The 21,069-nt window shown below is 44.7% G+C and overlaps 1 protein-coding gene across 1 annotated transcript; it reads right to left on the bottom strand.

Annotated features, from left to right (window-relative positions):
- Window positions 1-16,918: 16,918 nt before the first annotated feature.
- On the bottom strand, window positions 16,919-20,673 carry LOC115145958 (coiled-coil domain-containing protein 174). The gene is made up of 11 exons (XM_029687672.2): window positions 20,525-20,673; window positions 20,083-20,184; window positions 19,865-19,965; window positions 19,672-19,730; window positions 19,390-19,537; window positions 19,183-19,278; window positions 18,900-19,036; window positions 18,619-18,713; window positions 18,342-18,489; window positions 18,047-18,196; window positions 16,919-17,790 (listed from the first exon to the last, which is right to left on the bottom strand). Exons 1-11 carry the CDS (start codon window positions 20,564-20,566, stop codon window positions 17,096-17,098), a joined length of 1,773 nt encoding a protein of 590 aa, XP_029543532.2. The 5' UTR covers window positions 20,567-20,673; the 3' UTR covers window positions 16,919-17,095.
- Window positions 20,674-21,069: the final 396 nt, after the last annotated feature.

Here is a 21,069-nt window from a genome sequence, read left to right as displayed (position 1 = left end):
ACGCATCACCGGGGCAAACTACCTGCCCTCCAGGACACCTACACCACCCGATGTTACAGGAAGGCCATAAAGATCATCAAGGACATCAACCACCCGAACCACTGCCTGTTCACCCCGCTATCATCCAGAAGGCGAGGTCAGTACAGGTGCATCAAAGCTGGGACCGAGAGACTGAAAAACAGCTTCTATCTCAAGGCCATCAGACTGTTAAACAGCCACCACTAACATTGAGTGGCTGCTGCCAACACACTGTCATTGACACTGACCCAACTCCAGCCACTTTAATAATGGGAATTGATGGGAAATGATGTAAATATATCACTAGCCACTTTAAACAATGCTACCTTATATAATGTTACTTACCCTACATTATTCATCTCATATGCATATGTATATACTGTACTCTACATCATCGACTGCATCCTTATGTAATACATGTATCACTAGCCACTTTAACTATGCCACTTTGTTTACTTTGTCTACATACTCATCTCATATGTATATACTGTACTCGATACCATCTACTGTATGCTGCTCTGTACCATCACTCACTCATATTTCCTTATGTAAATATTCTTTATCCCCTTACACTGTGTATAAGACAGTAGTTTTAGAATTGTTAGTTAGATTACTTGTTGGTTATCACTGCATTGTCGGAACTAGAAGCACAAGCATTTCGCTACACTCGCATTAACATCTGCTAACCATGTGTATGTGACAAATAAAATTTGATTTGATTTGATTTGGGCAGCTGGGAGGAGGTGCTCTTGTTCTCCATGGACTTCACAGTGTCCCAGAACTTTTTGGAGTTGGAGCTACAGGATGCAAACTTCTGCCTGAAGAAGCTGGCCTTAGCTTTCCTGACTGACTGCGTGTATTGGTTCCTGACTTCCCTGAACAGTTGCATATCGCGGGGACTATTCGATGCTATTGCAGTCCGCCACCGGATGTTTTTGTGCTGGTCGAGGGCAGTCAGGTCTGGAGTGAACCAAGGGCTGTATCTGTTCTTAGTTCTGCATTTTTTGAACGGAGCATGCTTATCTAAAATGGTGAGGAAGTTACTTTTAAAGAATGACCAGGCATCCTCAACTGACGGGATGAGGTCAATGTCCTTCCAGGATAAATAACTGTTTTGCCCGCTTTGAGGACAATACAGTGCCACTGACACGGCCTGCAACGAAAACATGCGGTCTCTCCTTCACTGCAGCCGAGGTGAGTAAGAGCCAGGTCGATTAGAAAGGCCTGCTCACAGAAGTGTTTTAGGGAGCGTTTGACAGTGATGAGGGGTGGTCGTTTGACTGCGGCTCCGTAGCGGATACAGGCAATGAGGCAGTGATCGCTGAGATCCTGGTTGAAGACAGCGGAGGTGTATTTGGAGAGTAATTTTCAGAATTAGTAGTTCAAACTGTTTGGGTATGGACCTGGAAAGTATGACATTACTTTGCAGGCTATCTCTGCAGTAGACTGCAACTCCTCCCCCTTTGGCAGTTCTATCTTGACAGAAGATGTTATAGTTGGGTATGGAAATCTCAGAATTTTTGGTGGCCTTCCTGAGCCAGGATTCAGACACGGCAAGGACATCAGGGTTAGCAGATTGTGCTAGAGCAGTGAGTAAAACAAACTTAGGGAGGAGGCTTCTGATGTTGACATGCATGAAACCAAGGCTTTTTCGATCACAGAAGTCAACAAATGAGGGTGCCTGGGGACATGCAGGGCCTGGGTTTACCTCCACATCACCCGCGGAACAGAGAAGGAGTAGTATGAGGGTGCGGCTAAAGGCTATCAAAACTGGTCGCCTAGAGCGTTGGGGACAGAGAATAAGAGGAGCAGGTTTCTGGGCATGGTAGAATATATTCAGGGCATAATGCGCAGACAGGGGTATGGTGGGGTGCGGGTACAGCAGAGGTAAGCCCAGGCACTGGGTGATGATGAGAGAGGTTGTATCTCTGGACAATAAAGAAAAGGCAAATAAAGAAAAGGCAAAGACCGTTGCCCTGGAGGCTCAACACTACAGGGACATGTTGGTCACAATCAAGAGTTCTAGAACACGTTAAGAGGTGATACATCTGTTAAAGGGTGATTATGAGTCAGCCTAGAAACTACATGTTTCACTAATGGCTGGAGGTCAATGTCCTCAGATCAATCCTTAGCAGCGGCAGCCATGATGTCAGTCTTGTACGTCAGAAACACTGGGTCGTTCGAGACCTGAATGCTGATTGGTTGAAAGCTGTGGTACACAACATGGCCAAAGGTATGCAGACACCCACTCATCGACCTTCTCATTCCAAAATGATGGGCATTAATATGGAGTTGGTCACCCCTTTGCTGCTATAACAGCCCCAACTCTTCTGGGAAGGCTATCCACTAGATTTTGGAACATTGCTGCGAGGACTTGCTTCTATTCAGCCACAAGAGCATTAGTGCGGTTGGGCACTGATGTTGGGCGATTAGGTCTGGCTCGCAGTCGGCGTTCCAATTCATCCCAAAGGTGTTCGATGGAGTTGAGGTCAGGGCTCTGTGCAGGCCAGTCAAGTGACAGAACATTTCTGTATAGACCTTGCTTTGTACACATGGGCATTGTCATACTGAAACAAGAGAGGGCCTTTTCCAAACTGTTGCCACAAAGTTGGAAGCACAGAATCGTCTGGAATGTCATAGGCCACTTAGTTTACTGGAATTAAGGGGCCTAGCTCGAGCCATTAAAAACAGCCTGTCGTAATGTTGTATTGATTCATGTGCGACTGTTGCTCAACGAATGATTAACTGTTTATAATTACGTGATTAAGTTAATCAGGTAATTATTAACTCAGTAACCTGGGGCACCATGGGAAAAGTTGTTTTTGTTGAGATTCCGTTTCCCAAATGAACTCAAAGAATATCAGAATATCGATTTTACAGCAGTTGCTAATTAATTTCCTCTACAGTCGCATCCTGAACGTCGCATAATTTGGGAATCTGCACAAACCCAAGTCTCACTAAATTATTCCGTACCACACCAGTTGATTATTTATTTACTAACAAGCTAAATGATAACATAAGATACACAAACACACAGTCTAGGCCACTGATTAGAACTTAGTACAATGAAACAGGTCCCTAGCGGGCCAACACAATATGACACGTGTTACACAAAATACCTCTACTAGCTTTCCTACAGACAGGAGGGTTTTGTTCAGGAGAGTAGCGTGTGTTTACCACCAGAATAGTGTCCTGAAGAGACTTTCCCACATGTTGCATCCTGAGTGCCTGTGGTTTCAGCTGTTGCTGGATAAGTGACATCTCTTCAGTAATCTTCCTAACATTTATCTTGACTGTGGCTGACTGCGTTGACAGCAGTGGTACCAAGGGCAAATAGTGCACCACAGGTGGAATGTGTTGGCGGTACACATTCTCTGAATCTAGGCGGACGTACACCCTCGGCATGCGTACTATGCAGTTAGTTATAAGGAGTCCTGGATCATAGTGGAGAACGATTCCCTTAGGGGATCCGCTCGTGATTACATCTGCTGGGTTGGTTTTGACCAGGGTGCAGAGTGTCAGGATCAGCCAAAGGAACTCCATCCTACAGAAACACATAATCAGAGATATTGTTTGATTATTTCAGTTATTTGCTTTTGTAAACGAAAATGTCTTGACACAACAAATGTATCTGATTTTCCTATTTTGAACAGCACAGCGCAGGACAATATCAACAATGACAACTAATGTTTAATATCTTGTAGCTGGGAAGAGAATAAAATATGTTAGGAGCAACGTACTGATCACCTGGAAGGGATCAGCTGAGGATACTTAAGAATTTTCTTAGAACCCTAGCAAGTCAGAGATACTATCTATTCGGTGCTGGCTTGCACCCCTTCTATCCTATGTGGGGAGTGTACAACTTGATTTGGTTCCTGTGGACCCACTTTAACTTGGCGTTTTGTTGACCTTTGCTGATTCTGAGTGGTGAGAGTTTCACCACACTCTCGTGTGGCCCCGTCCAATGGGGTAGGAACTTTCTCAACGCCCGCGGGTTTGTTGTATATGTAGTACCAACCTTATCCCTGACCTCGAACACCTGGTGTGAGGCCTTTTTGTTGTAATAGGTCTTGTCACCTTCTGCACCTCTTTCCAACTTTCCTTGAGTGTACGCAAAGGTAGTCTGGAGGTGGGTTCGCAAGTATGTCATGTATTGATGAGTGGTGGCTGCGACGACTTCTCCCGGTTGGTACAGGAGATGCAGTGGAAGTGTCATTTGCCGGCCCGTCATCATCTCGGAGGGTGTTATTCCTGTAGACCTGTTGCGTGTGGCTCTGATCGCCATCAGTACTAGTGGGAGTTTGAGTCCCAATCTTTGTGGTTGGCTGCCACATATTTCCTCAGGATTCTGACAATTGTTTGGTTGCTCCTTTCTACCTTGCCAGAGCTCCGAGGGTGGTATGCGATGTGGAGTTTACCTTTGACTCCCATCAGCCGCCACAGTTCGGTTATTACAGCTGTCAAAAAGGGAGTTTCTCTGCTGCTGTCCACTGTTTCTCCTGGCAGGCCGAAACGACTGAAAACGTGGTTGAGCAAAAGAAAGGCAGTGGTTTCCGCTGTGTAATTGGTTGCGGGCAGGCACTCCACCCACTTTGTGAATGCGCAAGTCACTGTGAGGAGATACTTGTTGCTTCTGGCCGACCTGGCAACTGGGCCGACCCAGTCGATCTTGATTGAGCTCCAGGGGTAAGACACACCCTTGCGTTGCAGGGGTGCTCTGTGAAGTGGCTTGGAGTGTTGAAACTGGCAGCAGACTAGACACCACCTCACGTATTGTGCCACGTCTTGTTCCATGTGAGGCCAGTGGGCCACCTGTCGCAATGTTTCACATGCAGCCTTGATCCCCCCTATGGCCTCCACATGGCTCGTCGTGGGCATGAGGTATCATTAACCCCCTCTGTCTTTTAGGAACCACCCACCATCGTGTGGCGTCGGTTTCTGAAACATATACCAGTAGGTAATCTACAAGTGTGAGGTGCTGTTTAGTTGCGTACAGTGAACGCAAGTTGTGTGAGCCTGCCAAAGCCAGTTCGGACACTGGGTGAATGACAGGATCAGACAGGAAAGCCATCAAAGTGGCGATGGACTCATCTTGCTGTTGTATTGCTACCAGGTCACCATTCAGGAATGAATGAGTTAGCAACACATTATGTTCGTGCAAAGACGATTCCCACGGTGCTACATGGCTATGCATTACCGCAGACACCATTAGCCGCCTCAGTGATTATTGAGTCTCGTGCATCGAACCCCCAAGGGGTGTCGTGAATTGCACCATCTTTCACCATGCATGGTCGTTGCCAAGTTTGTCACTACCAGGTGATTTGGAGTGTCCCTTGACTTTCTTCCAATACACCTGTATGTCGTGTTTGGTTATGAGGTCATCACAAGCTAGAATGTGCTCCTTGTTTTTCACTTCTTTGCCACTTGAAGTAGTCATGTTTTTTTCCAAAACGGTAAGTGGCATAAGAAGGTGAGTCTGGCGTAGTCTGAGTCGGTGCAGATTACCAGTTCTGATAAGTCGTGTTTCACCGCCGTTTGCAGTGTGATGAGCATGCCCGCCACTTCTGCGAACTAGCTGATCTTGTTGCCTAGCTGAAATTGAAGCGGTTTGCATGGAATGTCATTCTGCCATACCAATCCCACATCAGCTTGCAAGTGGTCTAGATGGCGGGTAAGAACAACCATCCACAAATGCCATCGGCATGCCAAGACACGTTCTCTTCGAAGTAGTGATGGTTCAAAGGCAATGGCGGAGCTACGTCATGCGGGGGTGGTGTGAAGTCGGGTTCATAGTCACCACAGCATTAACACACCGCCAAATCCCTTTGCATAGTTGATTATTACATCATGGCTCTGCAGCGTCATTATTCCAAGATGGCGTAGCAGTTGGATGTCTGTTTTGTTTGTCTTGTCCCGTCCTGTTGTCGTGTCTTTGGCTATGCCGGATTAAGTGATATGACATGATATTCTATACAATCCTTTCTCCGTAATTAATATTACCTGATTGAGCTAATCGTGTAAATGTAATTAACTAGAAAGTCGGGGCACCACAAAATACTATTTATACAGCTGTTATCTTCCGAATAAACTCTTAAAGACCTAGTAATATTTTACTTCAATAGAAGTCAATGTTAATCGTCACCTTAATTCAGTCAGTAAATTCTTGGTTATCTTCACGAACCCTGGCTAACAAGTTGAATCAGCAATACAAAATTGGGTTTCATTATTTATTTACTAAATACCTAACTAATCACACAGAATTACATATACAAAGAATGAATCATCGTCCCTAGCGGGCGGAACAGATATGACAGCTAGTTACACAAAAGAAAAGGGGCTGGGTTTAAGTGAATGAGCAGGAAGACTGAGGGACAAAGGGAGAAGCTGTTCACTGTCGTAAATACAGTATCTTATCCATTCTAAATTACCGCCCATTTGGAAAAGGAAAATGCAATAAACATCCCCCCATGTTGGGTTCAATCTTGCGATTAACCTGCATGTTGCAAACCAACATAAAATTGACCGTGGGTTGTCCTGGTTGTGGACCGTCGTTGTGGTCCCCATCTGGTGATCGACCCGGGTAGGATTTCTGCAAATTAAGTCCGCTCCATGGCTGGGCAGCAGATGTCCAGTTGGTGATCGCTGTTGCCAGTCCCCCCTCTGGTGTGGTCGACCTGGGAAGGGTGTCTGCAAATGAAGAAGTCCACTCCATGGCTCGGCAGCGGATGTCCAGATTGGGATTACCCTTCCGGACCCGTCGTCTGGTCATCCAGACTGGAAGATCTGGGCATTAACTTAGGTAGATGTTAACAACGCACACACACTCATGAAATATATCACTACATTTCCTCCCAAATGAGCAGCGTTGTGGCACTAACTGATGCTTGTATGGGGAAGTTGTTTATGGCTCTATCACTTTCTACATGCTGAAGAAAATGAAACAAAATGAATGAAAGCATAAACAAAACAAAATATAATTATGCCCCCTTAATCATCTAATTGGACTGTATTCTATCTACGTCCATGGTCTTGACAAAATGACCCTATCATGGCATTGTCTAATGTCATATCTAGGGCTTTCCTAGCTTAGGGTACTATCCTAAGTTGATAACTATATGATAAGTCTACAGCTGTAAAGTACTAGTTTTGGGCAGTCTACAGGGATGACCTATGGACCTCTGGGAAGAAAACTGGTGAGTACTTTAGCTGTAGAGTTAAAGGCCTCAAAATAAATGTTCAACTTTACTAAGGCTGGTATTCTGCTCGGAACCCTTAAGTGATCCTAGTATAAATCCTAATTGGATGTTCCGTTGTGCATGTGCGTTTATGCTTACGCAAGCGCACATGTCAAGGGAAGGAAACCAAGTATCCCGGAAGATTACAACTTGTTCAGAATGAGTCTGACGTAGTCAGGTAATTTTCAGGTCAATGCCTGGAGGTCAGTCAGAATTGGTGTCGAGGGAGTCTGTAGTGGTTTTACTACCAGTCGCTGTCTTCCACTATTGTAGTGGCGGTAGGTATGAAGAAGTATACTTCTGTAAGGGATTTCTTCCATTGACGGAGAGGCGGACCAAAGCGCAGCGTGGTTATTTTGATTCATGTTTTAATAAATCACTTCACATGAACAAACTAACAAACTAACTAACTAACTAACTAACTAACTAACTAACTAACTAACTAACTAACTAACTAACTAACTAACTAACTAACAATAACAATAACAATAACAATAACAATAACAAGAAGAACCGTGAAAACCCAAAACAGCCCTATCTGGTGCAAAACACAGAGACAGGAACAATCACCCACAAACACACAGTGAAACCCAGGCTACCTAAGTATGATTCTCAATCAGAGACAACTAATGACACCTGCCTCTGATTGAGAACCATACTAGGCCGAAACATAGAAATACCCCAAAACATAGAAAAACAAACATAGACTGCCCACCCAACTCACGCCCTGACCATACTAAATAAATACAAAACAAAGGAAATAAAGGTCAGAACGTGACAACTTCATAGCTATGTTATCCACGGAGGAGCTAACCTCATGACGGAAGTACTCTTTAAGTATTAGACCAGTCGTACGTGGTGTGATCGTGGTTCATGACTTCTAATAACTTTTCTCCTGAAAGTAGAGTCCTATTTACTTGTGGCATCTGTAACCATTGGAAGAGTGCAATGGAGATTCCCTTCCCGTGTTGCACTCTGAGTGTTGCACTATGTCGCTATTATCAATAGCAATTTAACTTGTGAGGTTACTAATACTTACTGAGTGTTGCTGGACTGACTGTGGTATTGGTACTGGTACTCAAGGGGTCCAGTTGTCCTACCGATTTATTCTGAAATGTTATCCTACAGGAATACATGATTAGAGCATTTTACTAGTTGTCTTGTAGTGATTACTACACATGACAAGGAATGATTATTGTTGCCATTTGTTTTGGAGGTGGACAAGTCCACTGGACTTCCTTTACGACCAGTGTGGTACACCTCAGTACTATCTTAGACGTGTTCTAATATAATCCCTGTCTAGGGGCCTGTCTGCTCCTCGCTGTTCTCAAAGGGGAGTTTACAACAAGATGTGATTTATGCTCTGGCGGCCTCGTACGGTGTTGTCCGTAGTCCCGACCCCCCCACCGGCCTCGATAAGGCTCATCATGGGTCTGGGCTACTATTCCCCCCCTTTGTGTCTCGGGATCCCCCCACCAGCATGTGGTGTTGGTATCCGAGGTGCAAATGAAAGGCTCGGACCCTATGTACGAGTTGTCAGTGGCCGGGTTATTATGAGAATGGCTGTAACCTTTCAACCAAATCTCCTGGTGTTTGTGCTTCATGATATGCAAAGTGTTTCACCAATGGGAGTCATCGGGTCAGTTGCTGGACTGACGCCATTAGTGTCATTGTAAGGGTTGACAGTCCCCCACAAAGCGTAAGCTGTGTCATCGGAAGCAGAGTATACTCTGCGCATCCATCGATGTTTTTCTTGCTGAGACTGCCACAGTGTTTGCGGAAGTGTCCGAAGGGCAAGATAAATTCATCTCAACTACCGGAGGAGGGAAGTTGCTCATTCACAGAGACAGCTGGCTCGAAATTATGACAAGAATGGTCGATCAGATTGGCTGATGGAATGTGTCGAGATATCGTAATATCGCCTTGGATCGGATTCTGCCCCAAGAGGTTTCTAAACGTCTTTTTCCTAAGGGGTGCTTTCGACAGATACCCCTGGTGAATGACTGCGTTGCAGCTAGCGTTAGGGGAGGACAGTGTGGTCGGTGGAGAAGGCACTGTGGCCTGTGACCATACCTGGTTGGTTTTCCAATCCATCAATGGGAGTAACCGATCCATCAAGTCTGCTCCAAGTAGCAGGGGTACAGTTTCGAGGCTGGTAACATACACAGGGTGGACGAGCGATACGTCCTTGAAGTGTAGTTTCATCATGACTCTCAATATGAGAGGCGAGGTAGTCTGAGTGACCCCTCGAAGTGTAGTGTCGCATCGTTTCACTTTTAACCAACGTTTAGTTGGCTTCAAAGCCCTTTCTAGATCATCAAACAATGTTTGAGAGATGAGTGATATTGTTGCACCCGAATCAATTAGCGCATGAAAAGTTAAGCAGTCCTCCAGGACTGTTTCCAGGTATGGGCGTTTCGATTCGTGTTTAGTGGACATATTCTCCACAAAGTGGACTGGTCATTCGCAACAACGTGATGTGTCAATTCTGTTCAAGGTGGAAGCAGATCGACTTTTCAGATTTTGAGTGGACCTTTTTCTTTACAACCTTTGTATCAGAGTCTATAGACAAAGCCTGTGGGCTTGTTTCTTGATCAAGCGGGCCCTGGATAGGGAGAGATTTGAATTTTAACGTCCTTGCTATGGGTGTTAATTCCTGCGGACCTGGTGTCCGGTAATTCCCTGTCTAGTCCTTGTGATTTATCTTTTACCCTTTTCTCAAATTGTTCTCGCTTTAGTTCTTCACGTAGTGGAACTTCTGGAGAACATTGGTCTACGTTTTGATCATCCTTCAAGCCTTTGTTACCCCTGTGCTCTGACACTTTGTGTGGGTTGGGTGCAGGAACGTAGCGAACAGGTGGATTGTATCGGTAGTCGTTTTGATGGCGACGTACTATACAGTTATTTAGACCACGGAGGTTATTGGAATCATGGTTTCGTGGTAGAAACTGTTGTTGTGCGTCATCTCTTAATACTCCAATACCTGATAATGCACCCTCTGACTGGAGTGAGTGCTCCTGGTCAAACTTCAAAACCGAGTGGTTAGGGCTCTTAGCGTTGCGAGCTTTTGATGCCTCAAAAGCTGTGTTTGCAAGCTCTCTGAGTTGTAAGATAGGTAAGCCAATGTGGGCGGCAGGGCCCAAGTAGGTAATGAAGGTAGGAAACATGTTCGACAGGAACATTTGTTTAAATGGTAACAGGTCTTCCATGCCTGTTTCAGTGAGTAGGCCAAAGTAAGCTGAACGAAGCCTATGATAGTACACTTGTGGGTGTTCGTTCTGAGCTTGTTTGACCGTGTTAGCCAGTGAGGTATCGCGTTTGCAAGTCGCAGAACCACTGAATTCCAATTTCAAAGGTGTGGAAAGTTTAGCGTAGTCATTTAGCACGTGTTGCTGTTGTAGGCGAATTAACCTTGTCACGTGTCTATTCAACGTTCGCTTCAACAGGTAAACCCTGTCAGAACCTGTAGCGTTCGGGTAGCCATCCAAAGCGTCCTCTATGTCAGCTAGGAACGTCTCAGTATCGTTTGGCTGACCTGGAACGGGGTCAAAGGTGGGGAAATTCTTGACGAGTTTGTCAAGGTATTTCTCGTCAAGCGGGTGGAGAGGGTTGGCTTCATCCTGTGGGGAAAGTGGGGCCGAGAGGCCAAGAGGAGAAGCCAAGCGGCGCCATATTACTCAGTGCCGAATGGCCGAGAGGAGTCTTCACTCCTTTGAGTACCGGGATCCGGTTGCTTGGATGGATAGTCGCGCTGTAGACCGTGACCATTCTGGACTTACATTTACATTTACATTTAAGTCATTTAGCAGACACTCTTATCCAGAGCGACTTACAAATTGGTGCGTTCACCTTAAGACATCCAGTGGAACAGCCACTTTACAATAGTGCATCTAAATCTTTTAAGGGGGTGAGAAGGATTACTTTATCCTATCCTAGGTATTCCTGAAAGAGGTGGGGTTTCAGGTGTCTCCGGAAGGTGGTGATTGACTCCGCTGTCCTGGCGTCGTGAGGGAGTTTGTTCCACCATTGGGGGGCCAGAGCAGCGAACAGTTTTGACTGGGCTGCGCGGGAACTGTACTTCCTCAGTGGTAGGGAGGCAAGCAGGCCAGAGGTGGATGAACGCAGTGCCCTTGTTTGGGTGTAGGGCCTGATCAGAGCCTGGAGGTACTGAGGTGCCGTTCCCCTCACAGCTCCGTAGGCAAGCACCATGGTCTTGCAGCGGATGCGAGCTTCAACTGGAAGCCAGTGGAGAGAGCGGAGGAGCGGGGTGACGTGAGAGAACTTGGGAAGGTTGAACACCAGACGGGCTGCGGCGTTCTGGATGAGTTGTAGGGGTTTAATGGCACAGGCAGGGAGCCCAGCCAACAGCGAGTTGCAGTAATCCAGACGGGAGATGACAAGTGCCTGGATTAGGACCTGCGCTGCTTCCTGTGTGAGGCAGGGTCGTACTCTGCGGATGTTGTAGAGCATGAACCTACAAGAACGGGCCACCGCCTTGATGTTAGTTGAGAACGACAGGGTGTTGTCCAGGATCACGCCAAGGTTCTTAGCGCTCTGGGAGGAGGACACAATGGAGTTGTCAACCGTGATGGCGAGATCATGGAATGGGCAGTCCTTCCCCGGGAGGAACTTCCTCCCGATGGTACCTAAGGGTGGTATTCTGCTGCATTACAGAGTCCACTTGAGCATGTGAGTGTCGCACTTGCTCCTTTCGGTCTCAAACTTATCTGTCATGGTTAGCAGATAGAGGTCTTGAGTACGGAGCGAGAGATTCAGTGAGGAGATTTCTTCCGCTTGCTTAGAAATCAAGATTTCCATCTTCATCCCCCGAGTTCTCTCATCATTCATTTGGTCAGCGACTTCAATGAGTTCTGCTGATTTGTCATCTAACTTAGTCATTGTGTTCATCAATTGATTGTCGCGCTCCTGTTTGTAGATAACTCAACATATTTATCTAGTTTGGAGGACAAAGATCGTACTTTTTGGAGAAATGTCCTCTGGACTGATGAAACAAAAATATAACTGTTTGGCCATGGTGCACTTCCCAAAATAGATGGCATCATTAGGTGGGAAAATAAGGTGGTTATATTGAAGCAACATCTCAAGACATCAGTCAGGAAGTTAAAGCTTGGTCACAAACTGACCTAAGACAGGGAATTCTTTACTAGGATTAAATATCAGGAATTGTGAAAAACTGAGTTTAAATGTATTTGGCTAAGTTATATGTAAACTTCTGACTTCAACTGTATATTTGCCATATACCACACCCCCTCGTGCCTTTTTGCTTAAATATAAATTCTCATACAAAATAAGTTTCTAATACTGTATAACATCAAACAACAACAGAATAGCTGGTTTCATGAATGGTGGTCATGCTTGAAACCAATAAGACCTTTTGGGTTGTCTGCAGAAATCACTCCACCTGGTTGCTACAATTCTAATGGTTCACCTAATTTCAGTTTATGTGACAAAACAAGCAAGTATAGTGTAGACAATCATTGTACCATCTAAACCGCTGTAAAATATATTTTCCATAACCAAAAACATTGTAGTGTCAGCTGTTTGAAGCTGGTGTACAAAACCGAAAGTAAGCAAAAATTAAACTTGCGTGAGAAGCATAGAAACAGTGAACATAGAACAGCTCTACTGCTTCTTAGACTTGCTTCAATGAGAATGACAGATCTATAACGCACATTTCTATGTGGATTTGGTTGGGTTGACCAAAAAGTTATGTATTGCAGCTTTAAGTATACCTTTAAGACAAAACATTTCAGAGGCCTAATTAAAAGAGATCCTATTAAATTACTGGAGGGGCTATGTCTTGAACCCTTAAAGTTCCACAATGGGGTAAAAATGGAAGCCATATTGGTCAGGTAGAAATCCAAACCGGTCTAATTGGAATGAATGGCAGTAGAGACATAATCCTGATTTCACTTTCGGCATGTGATATATCAAAAAAATGTGCAATAGAATTAGAATTGTCAACCTAAAATAGTCATATAATTATAAAAACAGTTTATATAGGTTGTATTCCAATTTTCTGTATAAATAGCCTATAAAATACATGTACTTGTTTCATTTACAACTTGTCTAGGTTTTATCATTAACAGATTTCAGCCAGTGTACGGCTGTGGATTCACTGCATTGTTTGAATGGAATGTTGACATATTGGCAATTAATTTGAAACATTAAAGGAATCATTCCTTTAAAACTGACTGGCTAGCTAGCTAACAAACATACAGTTCAAATAAATTCTTCAAATTCAATATTTTACACAATATCTTATCACAGCACTAGCAAACCAACTCCCTGACCAAAATTACTGATCTTTATCCCATCATAAGAAGGTCCATGTCAATTCAAGTAGTCTAATTCCTAATTATATGGCAGAAGTAGCCTAGTAACCAGCCATCTACCAAATGTTGAGTGCTTATCCCCACAGTACCCCTAACCTGCTGTGCTTGGCTCTTCAAGTGACAAATTGGCTGTAAGGATCCAGTGCAACAGGGCCACAGCTCTCCACTCTGCTAGCCGCAATGCAGACAAACATCAGGTGCTTCTGTAACCAATGTGAAATGGCTAGCTAGTTAACGGTGGTGCTGGCTAATAGCGTTTCAATCCGTGATGTCACTCGCTCTGAGACCTTGAAGTAGTTGTTCCCCTTGCTCTGCAAGGGCCGTGGCTTTTGTAGAGCGATGGGTGACGATGCTTCGTGGGAGGCAGTTGTTGATGTGTGCAGAGGGTCCCTGGTTTGAGCCCAGGTAGGGGCGAGGAGAGCTATGCTGTTACGCTTCCCCAGCCAGAAGAACAGACAGTAGACACTGCGCCTGACCAGCCATTGATACATGGACAAAAACAGTCAATTACTGTACTATACTTTACAGAAATATGAGCAATACAGAATTTTGCTACCTGTATGGGCTTTCTTATATAGGCAGTGCCACCTCCTGCTGGGTCCAAAGGGGCAGGCAGCCCAGGTGTGGGAAGCCTCCCACCCATTCATCCATCCATGAGAAGCCCAGGTGTGGGAAGCCTCCCACCCATTCATCCATCCATGAGAAGCCCAGGTGTGGGAAGCCTCCCACCCATTCATCCATCCATGAGAAGCTCAGTCTCAGATCATGGAGCTCTTAGGCCATCCAACTGATTTTTCTCGCTACCCTCTCCATGGTCTTTTTTGTTTTCCGGCTCTTCTGGGCCCTAAAGAGGCCACAGCAAGACATGTTGCTTCCTCACCAAGCCCAAGATCAAGAGCACTGTAATGAATCCCTTTGTGGGGAAAAACACATTGGCTGCCGTCATGTGAAATCCATAGATTAGGGCTTAATGAATTTATTTCAATTGACTGATATCCTTATATGAACTGTAACTCAGTAGAATCTTAGAAATTGTTGCATTTATATTATTGTTCAGTGTAATATTGTATTAGTGCCTGTTAGTGATAAGATACTATAAGATACATAGTAAGATACTATGCCTTTTAGTGTCAAGAAAAAAAACGATAAAAAGGTGATAAAACATAATTCGCAAAACAGTGGTGACATTACCTGAGCTACTTCAGAGGTGGATTCAAAATGGTTTAAACATGTAATGAGTGCTCCAAAACAGAAACGCTATTTAACATGTGCCTCAGTAAAGTTTATATTATTGTCTTCTTGTGTTATATAATACACTCACATGGCATAAATAAATCTTTAATAAAATCCATTCTGATTAATCAGAATTATTAAAGTTACCCTTCCGTTTGAAGAAGCAAAAGATTTTCCCAGATCAGTGTCATTTCCATGACCTGCCTTCTTGATGGGACGAACGCATATGCCTCCCTGTCAAGCCCATGAAATGGACCAGAACAGTTCAGGCCAGAGTATGCTTTGCTGGATTGAAAAACATTCAAAACATTGCAATGTTACACAATCTGAACACACCCCTGCTCTGAGGTCTAGTGGCTCACAAAAAGTAAATGGACACAGCACCATCTAGAGGCTCCTTCTGCAGTAATGTCAGTGAATCCTTCCTCACTTAAAACTACATCCATCCCCAAACATTATCAATTATATAGAGTGCGTTAGGAAAGCATTCAGACAACAAAATCTGGAAAAAGTCAAGGTAAGTTTTTAAAAAACATTTTAAAAACATTTTCCCCTCATCAATCTACACAGAATACCTCATAATGACCAAGTAAAAACAAGTTTAGACATTTGTGAAAATAATTAAATAATACATTTACATAAGTATTCAGACCCTTTACTCAGTACTTTGTTGAAGCACCTTTGGCAGCAATGACAGCCTTGAGTCTTTTGGGGTATGATGCTACAAGCTTGGCACACCTGTACTTCTCCCATTCTTCTCTGCAGATCCTCTCAAGCTCTGTCAGGTTGAATGCGGAATGTCCCTTCATAGCTATTTTCAGGTCTCTACAGAGATGTTCGATCAGGTTCAAGTCCGGACTATGGCTGGGCCACTCAAGGACATTAAGAGACTTGCCCGAAGCCACTCCTGTGTTCTCTTGGCTGTGTGCTTAGGGTCGTTGTTTTGTTGAAAGGTGAACCTTCGCCCCGGTCTGAACGCTCTGGAGCAGGTTTTCGTCAAGGATCTCTCTATACTTTGCTCCGTTCATCTTTCCCTCAATCCGGACTAGTCTGCTGAAAAACATTGCCACAGCATGATGCCTCCACCACCATGCTTCACTGTAGGGATGGTGACAGGTTTCCTGTGACGGTTGGCATTCAGGCCAAAAAGTTAAATCTTGGTTTCATCAGACAAGAGAATCTTGTTTCTTATGGTCTGAGTCCTTTAGGTGCCTTTTGGCAAACTCCAAGCGGGCTGTAATGTGCCTTTTACTGAGGAGTGGCTTCCGTCTGGCCACTCTACCATAAAGGCCTGATTGGTGGAGTGCTGCAGAGACGATTGTCCTTCTGGAAGGTTCTCCCATCTCCACAGAGGAACTCTTGTCAAAGTGACCATCAGGTTCTTGGTCACCTCTCTGCCCAAGGCCCTTCTCCCGAATGCTCAGTTTGGCTGGGCGGCCAGTTCTAGGAAGAGTCTTGGTGGTTCCAAACTTCTTCCATTTAAGAAGGACGGTAGCCACTGTGTCCTTGGGTACTTTCAATGCTGCAGACATGTTTTGGTACTCTTTCCCATATCTGTGCTGAGCTCAATTTCAATTCTCATAGCAAAGGGTCTGAATACTTATGTAAATAAGGTATTTCTGTTTTTCATTTAATACATTTGTTACAACTTCTAAAAACCTGTTTTCACTTTGTCATTATGGCGTTTTGTGTGTAGATTGATTTAACAAATGTTCTCTCATCCATTTTAAAAGGTTGTAATGTATTAATGTGGAAAAAGTCAAGGGGTCTGAATACTTTCCAAATCTACCTAAATGCAAATAGGTTGAGTTTTGAGCACAGGTCGGCACATGCTTTAATATAAATGTCAAGCTCTGACATCTCAATGCCTGTACCTAACCAGAAAACAGCTACTTCATGGATGAGCCTCTGTATTGTCCTGTCACTCAAAACACGTCATCAAACATTAACAAGATCACCAGTCTAAACAAAATGAACTATGGACCGATTCAGTCATGCATCGATCCATTAAACAACCATCTTTAGCTATAGACAAGTGCCTTGAATCCCAAATATAGCAAATCAGAAAACACAATGTCAAATGAAAATGCTATCTTTTAATAACAGATCATAAATAAAGAAAGCAGGTTACAGATCCAAGGTCAAATTACACAAATGGTTCCTTCTTTGGTGCCCTCTGAGAGGTCAAATATCATGGTAATGTCATTATACTCTAACATACATTGACGTTGTTTGTGTGTTAGGGTAGACAGATCAAGAATAATTCTTGTAGAAGGACAGCATGTCATCCAGGCTCTGGGAGGGGGCTGGGTCTGAGGGGGGCTGGGTCTGAGTGGGGGCCTGGGGCTGAGTGGGGGCCTGGGGCTGAGTGGGGGGCTGGGGGGGATACTGTGGGGTGTATTGAGGGTGGTAGTGAGGTGGGGCTCCATACTGGAGGTGAGGTGGAGTGGGATACTGGGGATGAAAGGGTAGATGTGCAAATTGGGGCTGAAATGGGTAATCAAACCGAGGGTGTGTTTGTGGTGGTGGAGGTGGTGGTGTATATTGGGGTTGGGGCTGTTGGGAGGGGGGGTACTGAGGTGGGGGTTGAGGGGGGCACTGAGGTTCTGGAGGTGCAGGTGTATTTTGGAGATGGACAGTGTTTTGGGGCTGAGCAGGGGATTGTGTGGGTTGAGGTTGTGAGGGTTCAGGGGTACTTGGCTGGGGTATAGGAGTACTTCTGGGCTGAGGCTGGGATACAGGAGTACTTTTGGGGTTGTCCTGGGGCACCTTGCACCCTCCACCCTGCCCCTCTGACCACTTGAAGGCCATTTTGGGTTTGTCCTTCTCACGTTTGGCCTCTTTCCCATAGCTCTGTCTTTTATTATTGCTGAAGTACGCAGAGGGAGGGGCGAATTCCGACTCCCTCTCATCCCGCCGCCGACTCGTCCACTCGCCAAAAAAGTCCACTAGGAAAGGAATGCGTTGTCATATTGGAAAGAGAAGACAGTTAGTTAATGACTTAACCCCCGACCCTAGGCAGCATACCAGTCTTCAGTGTCCCACTGGAGGAAATTGCCAGAGATGACAGGCCTCGGTTACACCTAGATCACTCCTGCTCAAATTTGTTGTGTTAGTGTGGTGGAAGTGATTCATCAATGATTACCATTAATTATAAAAGACCCATGCCAATCGTGTCAGCCCCAAACAAGGAGTAGCGTTTACCTTTGCCCCTGTCCCACTCTCTGACATGGGGTACTCCTGGCTTGGTGTCCCTCCTCTCCTGGATCTCCACCACCACCTTCTTCAATGCAGGGGCCTCTTCAGGTGCTCCACCTGATGGGGGTATGGGCCCAATCAGGTCCTCCTTCCCTTCTGAGAGAAGTAATACAACCGACAACACTTACAATAGCATTCACTACAGCCCAAAGTATAAAGAGCAGTAGTCATAGCCATTCAATCTAGCGTGATCAGTTATCATTGTCCCTGATGCAGTATTGTTGTGGGAGGTTCCTCTAACCTTGGTTGTGTTCATCTCCCTGGTCGTCCTCAGTTCCGTCCAGCTTGGCCTTCTTCATCTTCCTCTGCCTCACCTTGGCCAGCCGAGCATCCAGCAGAGTCTTTCTCTTCTCCTTCAGCTGGTCCCTCTTACAGCGCTGGTCTGTTGTCTATGAAAAAGAAAAGGAGAGAAAAAAAACATTGACAATCTGCTTCAAACTCAAGTCATTTAAATGAACTGATACATAATATAAGTAAGGTCCTAGTCTCAGGGGTTGTGAAGGCTGAGAGCAACTCACCTGGTCTCTGAGCATGTCCAGGGTCTCTCTCTGTTTCCTGCGTTGCTCCTGGTCCTGAGAGAATGCAAAGTAGCCCACACCCAGCTCACGGGCCTCTGAAAAATAGCAGGTTGAGAGATGGAGAAGGAAGAGGCCAGAGATCAGAGAGAATGGAGAAGAGCACAAGTCAATCCATAATCCACAGAGAACACACTTCTCTGGGTTTGCTGTAAAATGTACAGTAAATAGCGTTTGATTTGATGAGTTCACTAATGTATCACTGTAACAGGTGTCTTGCTAACCTTGCTCCCTGATGTTCTCATAGTGGATTGGACCCACAGGTCTGTTCATGGCCTCCTCCTCCTCCCTCTCCCACTCCTGCCTTTGCAGCTCTCTACGCATGTCCTCTGACAGCAGGTCCTTCTCAGCCGGGTCAAGTCTGTGTACATAAAAGCAAGAACACGTAAAAAACATTAGCAAAAAATATATAAAAAATTAATAACCAGAACAACACTACTGGTACTAACATCTTCTTCTAAAAATAAGCTTACATTAATTTCCAGGTTTGATCAGAGTAAAATATACCTTTTTCCCTGAAAGTCTTTGTCCATTTTCTTGAACCCTGGTAGGTCTTTCTTCATGCATCTCCGAGATCGTCCCAAAGCATCAACATAATCCACCCTGAGTATAAATTAGTAAACGGCTACTTTAACTCCTATCCCTCGATGGCATCTACAGTCCAATACTCCGACATACAGTAGTTTGGGGCTTCATGTGCTGTAGATACATTACCATTCCTCGCCTGGGTTCTCAGGGGGTGGGATGGGGGAGGAGCTCTCTCTATCCTCTCTCTCACTCTCTCGTTGGGCATGATTCTCTCTCTTCTTGTCAATAATCTTCTGGGTGAAATCCACCAGAAAAAGTCCCTCTGTCTCCTCATCTGACACATTGGAAAAGAGGATAGTAATTCCATTGTGAGAAAGACAAAGGGCATTTGCAGGGCCTTCACATGTCAACTTTACATACAGAATATGACAGCATTTCTTGTACAGTATCACAAACATAACACTATACCCAGAAAGTCTCCTTTGGTCATCTGCTCATACAGTTTTGCCTTCTCCTCTAGCTTGCGCCTGCGGGAAAAGAGAGACATGGAAGACAAGCAGCAATGAGAGACTTTTGCTATATTACAAAAAAAGACCTAATAGAAGGCAGTGATGGTGCAGTAAACATGTTGTCAGTGTGTAGTACATCACGTTGTACTCACTTTGCCCTGTCAAGGTTGTTCTCTTCTTCTGCCACCAGTTCCACATCTTTCTGTGACCGCTCTGAAACACCCTCATTCTGTTTGCTCCATACATTAGGTTTCTACACAGGGAAAAGAACACAATGGATGTTATGGAGACAAAGTTAGGATATGCTGGTCAAAATGTGTGGTATCCTGTTCATTACATGTCTCTATCCTGTACAATGTTCAATACATACCTTGCTTTTGGGGGCTTTGGTACTAGTTCCAGCATCTTGACCCAATTTTTCATGTTTGAATTGCTCTTGTTTCCTATAGAGTTCAGCTTTGAGATCAACCAGCTGCAGATGAGAGTGTAACATAGCAGTGTGGTCGCCATTTTAGTGGTTAAACTGATAGCAACTAACGTTAACCCAATAAGTCGTGTCACCATTTGAATATCCATGAACCTCGACAACAATAGACCATGCTTTATTTTTTTTACATGTACTTTGACTATAACATGGTTAGTTTGCCTGCTGACTAACATGTCAGCAAAAAGTAGCCTAGCTTCCTACGTTCGGGCGCTGACTAAGCTAGCTCGCTAGCTACCGCTAACTAACTAGCGAGCTATGGTTCACACACTGATGACAAGCAACATTAGAGACAATGTAACAATATGATTTATTCTGAACAACTCACAGATGAAGCAGTCACGGCATATTGCTTTTTCTTTTTATCCATGGTTGTTAGATTTCGATATATTAGCTCACAATCAGGTAGCTAGTGAAATAACAATCCACAACTTCGGAGAAGGCGTGTTGTTTGGGGGACGTGATCATTTCTGGGGGATGTAGCTAGCTAAGACTCAAGACTGCCACCTACTAGTGTGGAGTAAGAAACCTAGCGTGTATATTTTTTATATATGTTTTATTTGTATTTAACCTTTATTTAAATAGGCAAGTCAGTTAAGAAAAAAATATCATTTACAATGACTGAATACCTCAGCCAACCCCTTAAGAAAAAAATATCATTTACAATGACTGAATACCTCAGCCAACCCCTAACAACGCTGGGCCAATTGTGCGCTGCCCTATGGGACTCCCAATCACAGCCAGTTGTGATACAGCCTCGAATCTAACTAGGGTCTGTAATAACGCCTCTAGTACTGAGATGCAATACCATGGACCGCTGCGCCACTCGGGAGCCCAAATGCATGTTCCGGCTGTGGCAGCCCCGAATCCTAA

This window comes from Oncorhynchus nerka, linkage group LG2 (genome assembly GCF_034236695.1).
Source record: "Oncorhynchus nerka isolate Pitt River linkage group LG2, Oner_Uvic_2.0, whole genome shotgun sequence".
NCBI classification, from domain to species: Eukaryota; Metazoa; Chordata; class Actinopteri; order Salmoniformes; family Salmonidae; genus Oncorhynchus; species Oncorhynchus nerka.
Note: the sequence above shows the minus strand (reverse complement) of the source record. Positions and strands in the feature narration are given on the sequence as shown.

Coding starts and splice junctions, on each gene's coding strand:
- LOC115145958 (XM_029687672.2), bottom strand. CDS start 20,566: ATGGATAAAAAGAAAAAGCAATATGCCGTGACTGCTTCATCT. Junction 19,037..19,182: donor AAAGACTTTCAGGGAAAAAG/GTATATTTTACT, acceptor TTATGTACACAG/ACTTGACCCGGCTGAGAAGG. Junction 18,714..18,899: donor TGAGAACATCAGGGAGCAAG/GTTAGCAAGACA, acceptor GCTATTTTTCAG/AGGCCCGTGAGCTGGGTGTG.